Raw genomic sequence first — 16,944 nt, 5'->3', positions numbered from 1 at the left:
CCTGATAGATGTCGCGCTCATCCTAGAGGTCTGAGGTCATGTCAGCAGAGTGGGTGAAGGTAAATAATACCTTCTGATCCTTCATAATAGCACGAGTTTATGGACCTCCATTTATTGAACTGCATAATGCAAGTGACATCTCCTGAGTTTCGGCTCACTTTGCTCAATGTCAATGCTCTGAAGCTCCAAAAGAAGCAGGGTGATTATATCAATCTTAGAATTTTTTCAGTATTCAGGCTTATTTACACTTCCGATTTAAACAGTAAATGGACAGCTATTCGTCACCTTAAGTGAGACCTCTTCGCGATGGCCACCTCTCTGCTGCAGCGCTCAGCCCGCAGCTGTCACCCGGAGCGCGAGCTGCGGCCCCTCCTCCTCCTCACGCTCCCTCGCGCTCACAGCGGCGCTCCTGATTGGTGGAGGCTGACGCTGGCCGCACGCGGTGACACGCGGACTCACTCGTGATCAGCTAATGTGGACGGGGCCTAAAGTCTGCGGCGGCGCTGATTGGCTGTTTCACACTCACAACAAAGATGACGCGGAACATGTTGCGCCTCTTACACATCTCTAAATATGTTGTCGGGTTTGATCGGCTATTGTGCGGTAAACATGAGAACGAACCGGAAACATTTTAAATGAATAGGCCGGGGCATTATAGTCACATAAGAAGGATTTTAAAGGGTTTCTCTCAGTGGCCCGCTTTTGCGACTCTTGTTGAGTCATGTACGAAGACACTGCTCCAGAAGTGTCTCCAGTACGTTGAACTTTAAAGTCCAAACTTCTCGCTGCGTGCGCCCAAATAACGTCAATCTAGAGGGATAATTCAACTCTCGGCCCAGTTGGCTACAGATCTAAAGTAGGAAGCCCTGAAGCAACTATTTATTTCGTAATATTCCCACATGGCTTGTTCTGGAATAGTTTCAGAACTGAGGAAGCCGAGGGAAGGTAAATTTGGAACAACTTGAGGGAACGCAAATTCATAAAAATAAGATCTGATATTGAGTGAAAGAATATTCTCTCGTGCAGTCTTTCCGTGGAGACACCAGGGGGCGACATCCACAAAAGTTAATCTTTTTCCTCGGCGGCTTTTCCGGTTCCATCCTTTTCCGGTGTCGACGGTGGACCACAACGTGTTCCGTCGAAATGGCACTTTATAATTTCAAGAAAATCACGGTGGTTCCCACCGCCAAGGTGAGCTACCTCACTTTATTTACGTTTTAAACGCATTAGTTTGCAATGACATTGGTCGGGGCTCGGTTGTGACCCTACCCGAGAACTGCTGGGAGGGAGACACGTGTGGACGGAGCTCAGTGGGATTTCACTTCACTCCGACTGACTTTGGGTCGATCAGTAAACTGCGTTTTTTGTCCAAAACGAACTGTGCCGTGTCGGTGAACGCGTTGCCGTTTCACGCAAAATATCTGAAGGCTTCAGATGTTCCGGTCCCTTTAAACTTCAACATGTGTGACAATTGTACCGGATCGACGTCAGTGTCAGGATTTATTAAATTGGATCTTTGCGGTCTTACGACCTCAATTCCTCATCATATGTGCTTAAACAATTGTCTTCCTCACGTCATTTTAGGGAAGACTCATAGATTCCTTAACACTCCCAGGCTTGCTGTTATGTCTTTGTATTTTCACTCTTAAACTGTCCATGAACTTAACATCTCCTGCAGTGACTTACTGAGCCGCTGCTCCTTCTTCCCTGAATCTGTTGCGTCTCTCTTGACTCGACCTTATTCCGTTACTCTTGACGGTTCTTTACAGGATTTCATCGACATCACCTTGTCCAAGACACAAAGAAAGACTCCCACGGTGGTCCACAAACACTATCAGATCCACCGCATCCGACACTTTTACATGCGGAAGGTGAAGTTCACGCAGCAGAACTACCACGACCGGCTCACGCAGATCCTCACAGACTTTCCCAAACTGGACGTAAGTCAGCAGATTTAGTGCATTCTTCAGCGCAACTGCTTCAATGTCCCCATATCTTCCAGGACATCCACCCGTTCTACGCCGATCTGATGAACGTCTTGTATGACAAAGACCATTACAAGCTTGCTCTGGGCCAGATCAACATCGCAAAGAACTTAATTGACAAGTAGGTTTTACCAGTTGTGATGCAGCAACACAGAGACTCTGGTGGTATATGAACGTGTTTCTGCCCTCAGTGTTGCCAAAGATTATGTGCGTCTGATGAAGTATGGAGATTCTCTGTATCGCTGCAAGCAGCTGAAGCGGGCGGCTCTTGGGCGGATGTGCACCATCCTGAAGAGGCAGAAGTCCAGCCTGGAATACCTGGAGCAAGGTAGGGAGCCTTTCATCCAGCTGTAGTGGCGCCTACGAGCGAAGCAGTAACAGTCTCCTGACAGTCCGCCAGCATCTGTCGCGTTTGCCGACTATCGACCCCAACACCCGGACCCTCCTGCTCTGTGGGTACCCCAACGTGGGCAAGTCCAGTTTCATCAACAAGGTGGGTTTGATTCTGGAGATTCCTGTGTGTTTGGAACAACGTGCCGCGACTAACTGACATTTCTCCGACAGGTGACCAGAGCTGATGTGGACGTGCAGCCGTACGCCTTCACCACCAAATCTCTGTTTGTGGGTCACATGGACTACCGTTACCTGCGCTGGCAGGTGAGTGACTTGTCATATGTTTGGTGTTTCGCACATCGCAATGGATTTCTTATGATGTGGTTAGTCTTTATTCATTCTTAATCAAAAACTTGAGAATCTCCTGCTCATTTTGTGGCCACACCTCAGTGTCTGACCCTGACCATGGTCTATCTGTGCAGGTGGTGGACACTCCGGGGATCCTGGACCACCCCCTGGAAGAGAGGAACACCATTGAAATGCAGGCCATCACAGCGCTGGCTCACCTGCGAGCGGCCATCCTGTACGTCATGGACACATCAGAGCAGTGCGGTCACACGCTGCAGCAGCAGCTGGAGCTCTTCAGCAGCATCCGGCCACTCTTTGCAAACAAGGTCCGTTCACAGACCCTTGGGAGCTCTGACCCCATTCTGACTTCCTGTTTCATTTTGCTCCTGGTGTCCTACATTTCGTCTTTCTCTTTCATCCTAAAATATAGTATAATAATACCCTCAACTTTCTGTCGTCTCTCTGTGCAGCCACTCATTGTGGTGGCCAACAAGTGCGATGTGAAGAAGATCTCAGAGCTGCCTGAGGAGAGCCAGGTCAGTCAGAGAACCTTCACTTCTGACTCTACCCTCCAATGCAGTTGTTCACATATCTATCTTCTGCAGAAAATGTTTGCCGACCTCTCTTCTGAGGGAATTCCTGTCATAGAGACCAGCACCCTCACCGAGGAGGGGGTCATGCAAGTCAAGAATGAGGTGAGAAATGAGTACGCCTGAGATGTTCAGAGAGCTTGGCCTTCATGTCGGTATGGTGTTTGTGTGACACAGGCCTGTGACCGTCTCCTGGCTCACCGGGTTGACAACAAGATGAAGGGGAAGAAAGTCCACGATGTTCTTAACCGCCTCCACCTGGCCATGCCCACTAAGAGAGACCAGAAGGTACCTGGCATCAGAGTGACTTAGATGATTCTGAGTCGACACCTCAGCGCTCTGAAGCGCACTTCATATTCAGTTCCTGAAAGGTGTCAACGGTAAATTGTCTTCTCAGGAGCGACCTCCGTTCATCCCAGAAGGAGCTCTGCAGCGCAGAAAGGCGATGGAGGTGGACGCGCCCAAACGCAAGCTGGTGAGTGCTACGCGGTCCCGACCCTAGGCCATGTGAACCAGACTTGACTTCTTATGCTGGTGCGGCAGGAGAGGGACCTGGAGCTGGAGCTGGGAGACGACTATGTCCTGGACCTGCAGAGTAAGTGCTAGCCGTCAGAGCAACACTTTGTCTGGTCCTCTGACTTGACCCCAACATGACTTCATGTGTGTTTCCAGAATACTGGGACCTGATGAACTCTGATGAGAAGAACGACAAGATCCCAGAGGTCTGGGAGGGACACAACATCGCCGACTACATTGACCCAGACATTATGAAGGTGAGTTTAATGGGGCCCTCTGTGTTGCAGGGGCTCCTGGGAGTGTGTGTGTGACATCTTTGTCTTTGGACCGACAGAAACTGAAGCTTCTGGAAGAGGAGGAGGAGCTGAAGGAGCGCGCTGGAGAGTACGATTCTGACGAGGAGAGCGAGGATGAAGAGATGCAGGAGATCCGAGTTCTGGCCAAACAGATCCGAGACAAGAAACAGTTGATGGTTCTGCACTCCAAAGAGAAGGATGTGCATGGACCCCGCATGCCCAGGACTGCCACCAAGGTACACACTCTTAGAGTGACCCACCAAAACAGCAGACAACAAACATGAATAGTCAAGTTTCTTGGGTGGAAATGTGAATTCTCGCCTGTGTCTGCTTAGGTTGAGAGAAAGAAGCTGGAGAAGGAGATGAGTGAACTCGGTCTGGACATGACTGACAAAGATGAGGCAAGTGGACTCTGCTGGTCCTAATCGCATGATGTTTTGGAGAGAGGTTGTCGAGGATCAGATTGTTTTTGTTGTTTAGACTCGGTCATAGCTGCAGACGACCTCATGGTGGCAACTTCAAACGAGTCACTTACTCCTGTTTCCTCTCTGCAGAGTCACTACGCCACTCAGGCCCGCAGGTCTCGCAGTGTCACCAGGAAACGCAAGCGAGAAGCTTCGGCACCTCCCACTTCCAAGACACGCAGCCAGAGCGCATCCCGTCCACCTCGCGACCAGTCCGGGCTCCGTGATGGGAAGGTGAGTCGTAGCTTGGTTCTGGTTTATCATCTCAAACACTGGCCCGGGAGGATGGATCTAACCTCTGCAGGGCTGCAGCTTTCATGGCAGATGGAGAATGTGGTCCAGGTGCTGGTTGCTAAACTAACTTTGCTTCCCTCAGATGGTGAAGAAGGCAAAGAAGATGATGAAGAACTCCCAGAAGGGCATGAACCGCCAGGGCAAGAAGGGCGAGTCGGACCGCCACGTCTTCGATCTCAAACCCAAACATCTGCTGGCTGGCAAGAGGAAGTCAGGCTCCACCGATCGCAGATAAGATCATTGGTGTGCAGATCACACCTGGTCTTGGTAAATTCAGAAACTCTGTTTGGGTGGTGCTTCACCCTCGAGCTGCAGCTGCTGTAACGCTGCGGTCGTGCGTGAGGGTATGAGTTCCGCTGACTGCTGTCGCCACGTTTCTCTGAAGAGGACGGCGGCGTTTTTCCCGGAGTCTAATAAACACATATCTCATATCAATGGCTGTCTACTTTTTTTACGTTTATAATGATCTGTTTATGACAGTTCAATGTGATGCTGACAGTTAGCTCCTGCAGGCCTTCGCATGTGGAGATGTACTACCACCCATGTTTCACTCTTGAGCAATTATTTTGAACTCCTGGTTTCAAGTTCAGTCCTGCTTTAGTTCAACCACAGAGTTGTTTTTTTGTCTACATGAGTAAAGCTGGCTCAGTTAAAACTTGATATTGGTGAAGGTTTTCAAGTCGCTTATTTATGACAATGCCGAGGTGCTTTCTGACTTTTATTGTGAAAATCTCGCCGGAGCTCGCTCGTTACCTCCTCCAGTGGTGCTCAGCTGTCAGCGCGGATCTGGATGAACCTTCGCTGTCCTGACGGATCCTGAAGGCAATGTCGACGACCAGACTCCGAGAACCGGGCCGGAATAAAACTCTGAACCCCTAAACTTTGGAGGTGAGTTCTGGTCCTGATGTTAGGGCCGATTTCCTCCTCGTTAGCCTGTTAGCATCAGTGCAACGAGAGCTAACCACGAAACCGCTAGCTGATGTTTCGCTTCACTTTATGATGTATTATTGTTTATAACGCTGAGAAACGGGTGCGAGTTGTTAACTGAGACGGAGATTATATGGTTTTACCTTTACAAAGACCTGTTCGATTTGTGAAAAGGTCCTCTCTTGTCGCTGAGAATACTACGGAGCCCCGGAGGTGACAAGGATGAGTTTATTTTTTTATTCGTGGGATAATATCTTGATTTTATGTATCGCGTCATAGTTTTTCTTAATCTTGTGATCATTTGTACCTTTTCATAGTTTGTATTTCGTCATAATTTCTTCATCTCCTGATAGTTTAAATCTCGTGATATTAATTTTTTTTGTACGGTCACCGACATTTATTGTGTCTTCCGTGGCCTCGTAACTGTTCATTAGAGCTGAGGCAGAAGGACGGATTTTGTGTCAGAAATATGTGACCACTTGCATCAGCTGTCTTTAATTTTGTTTTCCAGTTGCCGTCCTCCTCGCTGCCCCACGTCCAGGCCGGGGTCCAGTCGGGACTGGAAGGAGTGATGCCTGTAGAGAGCAGCAGTGTCACCGCCCGCCAGGCCAAACAGAAGCGCAAGTCCCACAGTCTGTCCATCCGCAGGACCAACAGCACGGAGCAGGAGCGGTCTGGCCTGCAGAGAGACATGCTCGAGGGACAGGTGACCCAAACCCCGCCGTCTGAAATCACAACCATGAAAGCCCAGTCAAGACATGATCTGCATATGAGTCTGACTTGATTTTATAGTTCAGCCTCTGACTTTTTCTTCTTTTTTTTGTATTTTAATTCAAAAAGTGCGGTCCCCGTACTCCTTTATGTATAGTGAGTTGACTCCTGATGGTGGAGCCCCCTTCAGGACCACCTCTGCCTTCTAAATCACATTCAAATAAAGACAGTCTATTTTATTGCTCAACAACTGGTTAAATCTCCTTAACACATCGTGTCGGCCTCCAGCCTGGTCAGCGATCTGGCTGTAATCCCAATCCAATTAGGACCGAAGCTGCGGGGCTCACCTCAGTTTTGAAGAGGTTATTTTTAACTCGGTAGTGAGGCGCACGAGCAAGCAAGTGTTCGCGTCTCTGATGTTGTCACCCGTGTGACCAACGTTCTTTCGCCAAAACAGAAGCAGTCACTACAAGTTTTGCAAAATCAGATTCAGTCCACCATAACAACAAAGCATCCTTGTAGGTTGATGACATCGTAGAGGCTGCCGTGTAAAGTTAGGCGTGGTTGCAATAGCAACAGTCTTTCACCTGCTCAGGCAGCACAGCAGTCTGTCGGCCTAACTTCACTCTTTCTTTGGCCCAGTCCTCCGACACCCTGGAGTCCCTGGGTAGACTGGAGGTAAGTGTCAGGTGTGAAGTCCTGAGCTGTGGTTCAAGTCCTGATCTAGTTCTTAGCACTAGCTCTCCTAGTCCGTGTTTGATCCCCATTAAAGCAGGTCTAGACTGACTCTCTGGACCCCCCAGTCTCTTGAGCTGGTGTGTGTCTTGTTACATCCTCCTCCAGCGGTTTACATTGGTGTTGCAGGACTCCCTCTGTAGTGTCCACCTGCTGTCACTCAGGGCAGCCATCATGGACTCTTATGTGTTACCTCCCTCACCATGAAGCCAAGTCTTGGCCTCGTTGGCTGCATCCCTCCCCCACCATGGACACAAAAGGACCTCTCGCAATGTCCTGGAGGCAGAAGACGCTCCAGTCTCTCTCCACCAGATTCAACGCAGAACTCAGATTCAGTTTGTGCAAGAGAGTGTGATCCTCATCACAAGAACACAAAGCTGCTCTGCTCTGATGCTCTCACGTGTCTCTCTGGACTCCAGGTCACGTCAGAAGTCTCTCTGAAGATCAGGGTTCTTCAGGTTTCTGTGTCTCTCCGCAGGACTCCAAACTTCCTCTGCCTCTGAGGAGCAACCTGCTGGACCTGTTCAGTCAGATCGAGAGAGAGTTTGAGAACCTCTACATCGAGAACCTGGAGCGTAAGTCCTGCTGAATCCACTTCCATGTTGAGGTCTTCATGGGCTGAGCGTGTCGTCACTTCAGTGCGCAGAGAGATCGAGACGCTGAACGATCGCCTGACTGGAGATGGACAAACGCTTGAAGGCGCTGACCTGGCCAAAGGAGCTCTGAAGACCAAAGGTGAGTGGTCACCTCTGAGTCCAGCTCGTGTCACTGGACATGTAGATCAGGAGGTGACTACTTTGGAGAAACTTTAACATCACCGATTGAAGACCGGTCCTGTTTCCTGCAGCGAGTCACAGCACGAGTCAGCTCTCCCAAAAGCTCAAGACGACCTACAAGGCCTCCACCAGCAAGGTAGTGGTTTCTTTTTGTCTTTCTTTCTGGTGAAGGTTCTGTTCCAGGCGCAAGTCTGGATGTTGAAGAATCAACTAAACACAGACGAGTGTGTGACAGGTCTGAGAAGTCTTTCTTAGGTCCATAATCTTGGTCCCTGAATCTGAGTTACAGTTCTGGTCCTCACTTGGCAACAGGTGAAGCCCATAAACCTAGTTTTGGACAGACTGGGTCTGAGACCTGTACTGGATTTCGACCTTGAAAACGTCTTTTGAAACGTGTCTTTGGTCCTCGTAGCCCCGTTCAAATTCGTGCCACGCCAGAGTAGGCGGAGCACGCCGCTTCAGCAGGACCGGTTGGGAGTTGTGGGGCGGAGACTCATGGGTAACAATGTTTTCTGCACCCCCTCCTTCTGTCTTGCCACGATGCTTGAACAGCTGGGCCCGCGGGTCGAGCCGCCCTCCTCCAGCGACCTGCTCGACCACATGTAGGATATTGATGCTTCAGTAGTTTCCTGTGGGCGGGGAGTGAGGGGTGGCGGAACCAGTCGGGTCTTTGGTGTTGGGTCAGTGAGTGGGTCTAGGATCAGGAGTAGACTGTAGCAGGGGCGGGGGGAGTATCCCATCACTGACCTCCACGCAAAGAGCAGACTGGTTGCCATGACGACAGCATCTTAACCCATCTAGCGCACTTCACCTGGGACCTTCGCGGTCACATGACTCAACCAATTACCCTGTGACTCATCCCACTGTTCCTGACTGTGTCCGGAGAGGGTGAGACTGAGACCTGCCAGGACGCCATGCTGACCCTTCACCTCCACCACAAGCATTGACTGTAGTGACGTAAGATGATAGCTTGGTGCATCAGCTGCTTCTCATGCTCCTCGGGTACTGACCACTGCTGACCCAGTCGAGCACTAGAAGATTCATCAATCCTCCTGTTGTTTTTGTAATCGCATTTAATAACTTGAGTTGTCAACAACATCATCATCATCCTCATCTTCATCACGCCCATCCATTTGGATCCCTATTGAACGTCTCACAAGTCTGGTTTGTCTATTCGGATCTCCTCCTCTTTTCTATCCTTCCTCCGCCTCACCTCTTTATTTCTCTTCTCATCACTTCCTCCTTCTTCTTTGTCTGCCCGCCCCCCTTCCTTCCCTCCAGTTGGAACTCGTTGGCCGGCTTGTGTCCCTCCACAGACCAGAGTCTCGTCTGTATCGTTCCGATCTTCAATGTAAACGTCCCCACTTTCTAGATATGATACCTTTTACTGAAGCTTCTTTGAAAGCGTTTTTTTAATCTGAGTGGCTCGGTGACTTCAGCGACTCACGGCTCAACCCCACGCTGCTGCAGTTGACCCCGCTGACCCTCCGTCCTGCTCGGACCTGCTGACCAGCTTCGCTCCTCTCTGGGCTCCTACACTGAAGTCCACTTGAGTTTGAGACTAAACCTGGTTCCAGTCAGAAGGTGTAGGAGCCCGGTCCGATTAACGCCGTGACCCCCTCCCCCTCCTCCACACCTCCACCTCTCCGACTAACCTGCCGTTGTCGGTGTCCAGATCGTGTCCAGTTTCAAAGCCACCACGTCCAGAGCCGTGTGCCAGCTGGTCAGGGAGTATGTGGGCCACAGAGATGGGATCTGGGACCTGAGCGTGACCAAGACTCAGCCGGTGGTCCTGGGAACCGCCTCAGCAGGTGAGCGTCTCCTCGGGGGGTGAGGGGATCCCAGACTTCCGTCTGATTCATGTCCTGGCCACAGATCACTCTGCCATGTTGTGGAGCATCGAGACAGGCAAGTGCCTCCTCAGGTACCTGGGTCACCAGGGTTCAGGTGAGTCCAGGTCTGCTGACTCCTGAGAGGAAGCCTCCATCGAACCTCTCCAGTGAAGTATGTCTGATCTATCCACAGTCAATTCCATCAAGTTTCATCCCACTGAGCAGATCGCACTGACAGGTAACACACACGCAGGGAGGCGCCTCCTCAGAGCCGTGACCTCTGACTTCTGGCGTGTCCGCAGCCTCAGGTGACCAGACGGCTCACATCTGGAGGTATATGGTGCAGCTGCCGACACCGACCACAGACATCAGTGTGAGTATCTCGAGCACACACACACACACACACTTGTATTTCTATCCTTGTGGGGCCATTGTGACGTTTCTCATTGCCATAACCCTTTCCCCGGCTTCTCACCCGAAACCCAATCATCCAAAACAAATGGCTAACCTTAACTAGGAACCAAAACTTGAACCCAATTATAATGACCTGTTGGTCCCCACAAAGTAGGGTAAACAAGTCCTTAACACACACACTCACACTGTCTTTGTCTTTACATCTCCACAGCAGACGCAGCCCCCCGAGGAGGACCCAGATTTCTCAGACAAGGACGAGGCGGACGGCGAGGCCGAAGGCCCCAACGACTGCCCAACGCTCCGTGTGGCTAGCACTACCCTACGCAGCCACCAGGGGGTGGTGATCGCCGCAGACTGGCTGGTGGGGGGCAAGCAGGTGGTCACGGCCTCATGGGACCGAGCCGCCAACCTCTACGACGTGGAGACCTCCGAGCTGGTCCACTCCCTCACTGGTAGGTCTGCTTGACAATCGGCCATAACATTACGACCAGCTGGACTCCTGCAGCAGCTGCGTTCATGCCTCAGTCGCACTGCTATATGTTTTGGTGTGTCCAGGTCATGACCAGGAGCTGACCCACTGCTGCACCCACCCGAACCAACGCCTGGTGGTCACCTCATCCAGGGACACCACGTTCAGGCTCTGGGACTTCAGAGATCCGTCCATCCACTCGGTCAATGTGTTCCAGGGACACACAGAGTCGGTCACTCACACACTCAGTGGGAGTTTCTTAGTTCGCTCACACCCCCTCTGCTTCTGTACAGCACGGTGACGTCGGCCGTCTTCACGGTGGGAGACAACGTGGTGTCTGGCAGCGATGACCGTACCGTCAAAGTCTGGGACCTGAAGAACATGAGGTCGCCCATAGCAACCATCCGCACTGACTCTTCTGTCAACAGGTGAGAGACCGAGGACTTGTGTGTTCCGGTGTTTTCTGACTCTCCGGTCTCCAGGATCAGCGTGTCGGTGACTCACAAGGTCATCGCGCTTCCTCACGACAATCGGCAGGTCCGACTCTTCGACATGTCAGGAGTGCGACTGGCTCGGCTCCCGCGCAGCAACCGACAGGTGAGTGACGCAGTCGATCTCCGTCCGTCTTGACCTGTCACACATGTCCTCACAGGGTCACCGGCGGATGGTCTGCTGCTCCGCCTGGTGTGAAGACAACAACTCCTGCAACCTGTTCACCTGCGGCTTCGACCGCCAGGCCATCGGCTGGAACATCAACGTCCCGGCGCTGCTGCAGGACAAATGAGCCCACCACAAGCCCCCACCCCTTCTCGTGCCCCCGCCGTCGTTCGTGCCTGTGGTAGCCGACATAGACGTAGAAGTATCAAGCCGCCCTGATCCCTCAGAGTTGGGGTTACACTTGCACCTGTTAGGGAGCCACCTGGTGTGTCCACTGAATGAATGAGCGTCTTCTCTTCAGTCATGTGACCAGGTCAGGAGGTCAAATGCCTGATCATCGGAAATTGTTGGAAGACTCGACCGCCAAAATAGAAGCACCAAACCTGACTTGATGACTGACTGGCGCTGTTGGTTCTAGTTTGAATCATCAGGAATGAGTTGAGAAGAAGAGCTGGCACTAACAACTTTAGATGTCGTCACGTTTGTTAACGTCCTTGAACGAGTTCAGCCTTTCCTCTAACAACTTGTCGAAGTCGGTTTCCCAGTTGTGAACACATGAATTTGCCCCATGTTGACGAAAGTCTCCGGTGATGCCGCTGGAGAAGCGATAGTGTTGCACACGTGTGTTGAGCAGTGCTGCGCCAGTGCGCCCTCTACCCGCTGCTCTGTGAACTACCACAGAAAACAGTTTAAAATTGGTTGGTAATTTACTTCACAGAACTTTAGTTACTGTTGTACATGTGCAGGACTCGCTCTGTCGTTGACAGGTGGGCAGTCGCTGGAATAGAAATAAGTATAAACGATAGGTGAGTCTATGTCTTATGCTCCTGAGTGTGTATAGGTGTGTGTGCGTCTGTGTCACTGAAGCACATTTAAAAAGACTAACTCGTGACAGTTGCAGCTTCTCTCCGTGTGTCCTTCAGAATAAAAGCACAGTTGTTACTCTGTTGGGAAATAAAACACCTGTGATGGACATCTGCTTTTGTGGCTCTGAACTTTGACCCTCCAGGTGTTTTGTGTGCCGTGTCAGCATGTGGTCAAACAAGGACGCGTGTGTGAACAGTCAGAGCTGGTTGTGCCGTGTGGTTCTGGTCCATTGCCCGAGTCCAGCCTGTTCCAGTGTTGTCCTGAACTGCTGCACAGCTCTGTGGTAGTCCTGTGCGGCCTTGGATCCCGCATGAGTTTTCTGGTGGTGATCCGGTCCTGGCTGGAGAGACAGTCACTGATCAGCCAGAACATTATGACCAGCATGTTTGAATCTGGAACATTACGAAGACGGTATGATCTGGCCTCACCTGGACCCGCAGGGCCCGCCATCGGGTGAAGAGAGACCTCCTGCAGAGACGTGATGGCCCCCCTGTGTCTCCCTTCCTCCCAGTGGAGGTGCTGACCTCCTCAAAACTGGGGTCTCCTTCGGTCCAGTTCAGACTCACTGCTGGAGCTCTTCCTGGTGGACGACTGTTGCTGCGGCTCAGACCTGCAGTCCAGACAGGTGAGTTACCTGTGGTACCATGTGACCTGTGCTCAGCTGCCCTGTGTTGACCGGAAATGACCTCCTAGGGGTCTTTTTCTCTGAATGTTTCTGAAACATTCTTCGTTAATGGTGATCCGTTTACAACCTGAAATGAGTTTGGACTCACAGCCGAGCAGGAGCCGCTGACGTCGGTATGGCGCCACCAGGTGTCTCACTGGCGCGAGGCGGCGGGCAATTGCTCCGCCCAGGTGACCCGCGTGACTCAGCGTCCCCACCGTCAGGCTGTTAAGGTACACAGGCTGGATCAGGTGCGACAGCAGCGCCCCCTGCAGGCCTACAACGCACCACCTGAGGAGTGAGCGGCGGGAGTCAATACTCAATACTACATCCTTTCCAAAGTGCCTCTTTAGTTCACCAGTGCGAACTGACTTTGCTAGCTTGTCAGTGCAGGACATGCTGGCGCGACGCCCCCCCGGTGACTCTTGGACCCTCTTCAGACCGGCCATCTGTGACGGGAGCGGCAGCGTTCCCTCGCCTCCGTCCACCTTCACCCTGAGGCCGCCGCGAAACCTGCAGCAGAAATCTGGGAGAAGACACTTTGACTGTCTGGAGTTGACATGATGCTGACTTCTTGGAAGCTCGGTCTCACCTCTGGCCACCGTCTCGTACGGACAGTTCAGTCGCGCGTCTCCGCACGGCGAGCAGCTGATGAACATGTGGAAGTGGACGTCGCTCCGCAGCTGGAATCGGACCCCGTCGTCTGCTACAAAGATGCACGACCTCGAGGCTTCTGGTGAGGAGCTTCAGAGAGGAAGGTGTCAGTAAGCATGTGGGACTCTTCTCTGCATTATGACCACCTTTTTCTTCACCCTCCCTCGCCTGTCTCCCTCCCCGCTCTTTGTCAGGTTTACAGTGAATGAGTGAGGTGGTCATAATGTTTCCATAATAGTGAAGTTGCTTTATACCAGAGCAGCAGTTCCAGCTGTGCATACAGGAATCGGACCAGCGCTCTCCTGCACATCACCTCAGCATGACAGTCCTTCACGGTGGAGTACGGGTCGCAGATGTGGTTTGAGTTCACACATTTGGTCCCTGTAGCCAAACACAGCACCCTGGCTGACTGCAGGTCCAGTCCTGCAGGGACAGAAACCGGGTCAGTTAAGAGACCTGACAGCACCTGTCGAGCTAGTCTTCCCATGTCTGATCCAGTTCTCTATACCAAGACTATCCACAATGAGCCTGTGACCGAGACTGGACCTGCTAGTCTCTGGTGCTCACCTCGCGTCATCACGACACCAGCTAGGACTTTGTGACGGGTCTCCAAAAAGCACTGACCCTCCAGCTCTGAGAACTTCTGCATCACCAGACTGAAGACGGACTCTGCAAAGACCTGAAGGGGAAACAGAGACTTCCTCACTGAGCTGCTCAGAAGTGAAAACTACAGGCCGTGAAGCAGCATGTCTTGGCCGCGTCTCTGTACCTGTGGGAGCCGGTTTCGGGCGCGTCCACCCTGCGCGGTCCTCTGTGGTCCCAGACTGAAGAGCGTCCACAGAGCTGCTGCTGCCGCCTGAGCTTTGGCACGTCTCTTGCTATGACCGCAGCCTTCAAACACCCGCCCGTTAAGCCGCAGCACCATCACGAACCTGCTCCAGGGCCGACCCGGGACCCTCTCCTGCAGGCAGGCGTATCGGAGACCCGGTCTGAGAGAGTCCAGCACCCCCACTGGGCTGACTCTGAGACGCGGCTCTGCTTCCTGCGGAGACTCCAGCTCTTCTGTGGTGAAGTCCGACTCTTGGTTCTGAAAGATCTGCTTGTCGTCCTGGTTTGGGAGGAAGGTCTGAAGAGTGGAGTCTTTCACCCTGCTCCAGTTCTTCTCCAGTCTCTGATCCAGCCAGTGGACATCCTTCCAAAGCTCTTGGTGACTGTCTATCTCCAACTGCAGCCTGGACACATGCTGGTCCACCTGGAGCTGCGAGATCTTCCAGGGCACGTCTGTGGTCCAGGACCTCTTCTGTCCAACCACTTCACAAATGTGGACAGAAGTGGAGGGTTCAGGCCTTTGGACTGGATGAAGGTCCACCTGTCTCTGCTGGTCCTGGACCTCCCTCAGTCGGCAGGTTCCTGCAGAGACACCAGATCAAACAGAAGACACCATCACCTCAAGATCCAGACGTTCAATCTCTCAGCTGCTGGAGTCTAAAGCAGCTCAGATCCTGGATCTTCTGGTCACTAGTGACCCCTGATGGCAATCTTCTCGCTGCTGCTTCACACGGGTCCACCACAACTGCTCCTCAAGGTTCTGTCCGAAGAGAGCATCAGGGCCGAGGCTCGGCTCTCTCTAGGCATTTAGGTGAATGGTGTGACCCTCGGCCCCTCGCCTGCGGACCTCCTGCGGCCGGACTCCTGAGCACGGCGAAGGGTCTGAGCTTCAATCTCTTAACGTGGACCGGAACATATTGCCGGTTTGGGATGAAGTCCATCAGTGAAATGAAACAAAAGCGGGGCTGTGAGCGGCCAAGTGGCACGTCAGCAGCTGTCCCGCTGTAATCCTCCACAATCATCTCCGCTGCTCAGATTTACAGACAGATGGAGCCCAAAACTGACCCCGCCTCAGTCAGGACCCACCTTGTCTTGCTGGGACTCAGAGGACGTTCGGTCAGGTGACCAACAAACTTAAGGTGACTTCAATAATGGAGTTGAATAGCGCATATCATAACCAAAGTCACCAAAATTAAACAGGAAGTGATGATAAATGTATATCAATAAAAGCTTATTAAAAAATGGTTGTAAGAACTGACATTGCAGATTAAAAAAATATATATTCACATTTTTATGCTGAAATTAAATGAAATTTAAGAACAAACTTTGAACCACAAAAAAAGTTGCACAGTAAAAAGGAGAGTGGAAAAAAACATCTTAAAATGATACAGAATTTTTAATGTGGTGAAACTGGACAAGCCATCCGTCAGAACCTGTGGAGCTCCTGACATGACGTGGATTCTCTTGGGTTTTAACAAGCACGTCTTGGGCGGGGTCTCCTCACAGCTGGGGGATCAGCGGCGCACAAAAGGCCGACGTCCATTAATGAAAACGACAAACAGCTTAGCGACTGTGAACAACTTTGTTGTAATCTGCTGCTTCTGAGATTAGAGCTCAACAATCGCCCGTAATCCAGGATGACCTGTTGACCTGTAATTATGATGGACTCCTCTTCATCACCATCACCATCATCATCATCATGGTCTTGATAATCATGCAACCAAAATTACCGTGTCACATGCCCAACCTTCATCATCACCTTCATCATTTTCCTTCCAGAAAGTTCCCCTGATCTCCAACAAGTCACCGTCCTACTCTTCATCCTCCTCATCATCGTCCACCTTCTCTCGCACCTCATCGTCACCACAGCTTTGTCGTCATGAGAAAGTTCTCAGATGACCTTTGACCCCCAGAAGATGTTTTCAGATCGCTGTATTTTCAGATTAGACTTCCTGGTTTAAACGGGTTCTGCTGATTGAAGAGCGGATCTGTGCTCCTGCGGGACTTTTGAGTATCAAAATAAATAATCCATCACAACCGTGCGCAAACATCCCGTAATCTCTGCGACATGAGGAAACAGACTGGAAGGTTGAGGGTTCCACTGAGCGATGAGTTCTGAACTTACTTCTGCTCCTCCGGCTCCTCCGGCGCCTCCTCTGGGTCCAGTGCTGTTGCTCCATGCTGCTGCTGCTCCTCCGGCCACAGACACTCTGCGGCGGGAACCTCCCCTCCCAGGAGATCCCGGTCCCACCCACCCCTCCCTCACCCCTCCTCCCCTCCACCACTCTCAGTATTAAATGATTTCTGGATTGAAGCTCTCACACGTTTATTTTAGACAGAGTGCTGGATTAAAACCCAGCTAGAGACGTTCCCTGAACCTCAGAGCAGACGTCGAGTTGCTCCACTGGGATCTCAGTCGATGCGGCAAACAAGACAGAAGAGAACGTAGCTGTACTTCTTCTTCCTGCTAAAACAATCCATCGGTAAAGCTCAACTGACAGAGACTTCAGTTTGCTCTCATCCTTGTTCCAGTGAGGTGACTGGTGTTGTAACCTCCTCCTCCTTGCCATCACACCCACTTCTT

At 51.6% G+C, this 16,944-nt stretch overlaps 3 protein-coding genes across 5 annotated transcripts; 2 read left to right on the top strand and 1 right to left on the bottom strand.

Annotated features, from left to right (window-relative positions):
- Positions 1 to 1,029: 1,029 nt before the first annotated feature.
- gtpbp4 (GTP binding protein 4) lies at positions 1,030 to 5,255 on the top strand. The gene is made up of 17 exons (XM_053883079.1): positions 1,030 to 1,191; positions 1,770 to 1,940; positions 2,003 to 2,106; positions 2,177 to 2,313; positions 2,378 to 2,478; positions 2,550 to 2,642; positions 2,801 to 2,992; positions 3,137 to 3,202; positions 3,272 to 3,361; positions 3,434 to 3,544; positions 3,654 to 3,731; positions 3,800 to 3,851; positions 3,929 to 4,029; positions 4,107 to 4,304; positions 4,404 to 4,469; positions 4,623 to 4,766; positions 4,909 to 5,255. The coding sequence occupies exons 1-17, from the start codon at positions 1,144 to 1,146 to the stop codon at positions 5,059 to 5,061; spliced, it is 1,905 nt and encodes a 634-aa protein (XP_053739054.1). The 5' UTR covers positions 1,030 to 1,143; the 3' UTR covers positions 5,062 to 5,255.
- A 314-nt stretch (positions 5,256 to 5,569) lies between these two features.
- LOC128769982 (WD repeat-containing protein 37-like) lies at positions 5,570 to 12,337 on the top strand. 2 transcript variants are annotated; one of them, XM_053884170.1, is made up of 15 exons: positions 5,570 to 5,714; positions 6,265 to 6,459; positions 7,678 to 7,774; positions 7,839 to 7,934; positions 8,047 to 8,111; positions 8,388 to 8,474; positions 9,651 to 9,786; positions 9,851 to 9,922; positions 10,001 to 10,045; positions 10,110 to 10,180; positions 10,433 to 10,673; positions 10,777 to 10,918; positions 10,984 to 11,118; positions 11,173 to 11,287; positions 11,343 to 12,337. In XM_053884170.1, the coding sequence occupies exons 2-15, from the start codon at positions 6,325 to 6,327 to the stop codon at positions 11,472 to 11,474; spliced, it is 1,569 nt and encodes a 522-aa protein (XP_053740145.1). In that variant the 5' UTR covers positions 5,570 to 5,714; positions 6,265 to 6,324; the 3' UTR covers positions 11,475 to 12,337. The 2 variants fall into 2 exon arrangements, with proteins under 2 accessions (XP_053740145.1, XP_053740147.1); XM_053884172.1 differs by lacking the exon at positions 8,388 to 8,474 and having other exon boundaries at positions 11,343 to 12,336.
- On the bottom strand, positions 11,522 to 16,563 carry LOC128769981 (double-stranded RNA-specific editase B2-like). Of its 2 annotated transcripts, XM_053884169.1 has the most exons (9): positions 16,486 to 16,563; positions 14,302 to 14,942; positions 14,100 to 14,211; positions 13,787 to 13,955; positions 13,471 to 13,622; positions 13,251 to 13,404; positions 12,988 to 13,169; positions 12,643 to 12,824; positions 11,522 to 12,554 (listed from the first exon to the last, which is right to left on the bottom strand). In XM_053884169.1, exons 1-9 carry the CDS (start codon positions 16,538 to 16,540, stop codon positions 12,411 to 12,413), a joined length of 1,791 nt encoding a protein of 596 aa, XP_053740144.1. In that variant the 5' UTR covers positions 16,541 to 16,563; the 3' UTR covers positions 11,522 to 12,410. The 2 variants fall into 2 exon arrangements, with proteins under 2 accessions (XP_053740144.1, XP_053740143.1); XM_053884168.1 differs by having other exon boundaries at positions 13,251 to 13,622.
- Positions 16,564 to 16,944: the final 381 nt, after the last annotated feature.

This window comes from Synchiropus splendidus, chromosome 13, assembly GCF_027744825.2.
Source record: "Synchiropus splendidus isolate RoL2022-P1 chromosome 13, RoL_Sspl_1.0, whole genome shotgun sequence".
Classification (NCBI taxonomy): domain Eukaryota; kingdom Metazoa; phylum Chordata; class Actinopteri; order Syngnathiformes; family Callionymidae; genus Synchiropus; species Synchiropus splendidus.
The sequence above is the reverse complement of the archived record's forward strand: the minus strand, read 5'-3'. Positions and strand labels throughout refer to the sequence as shown.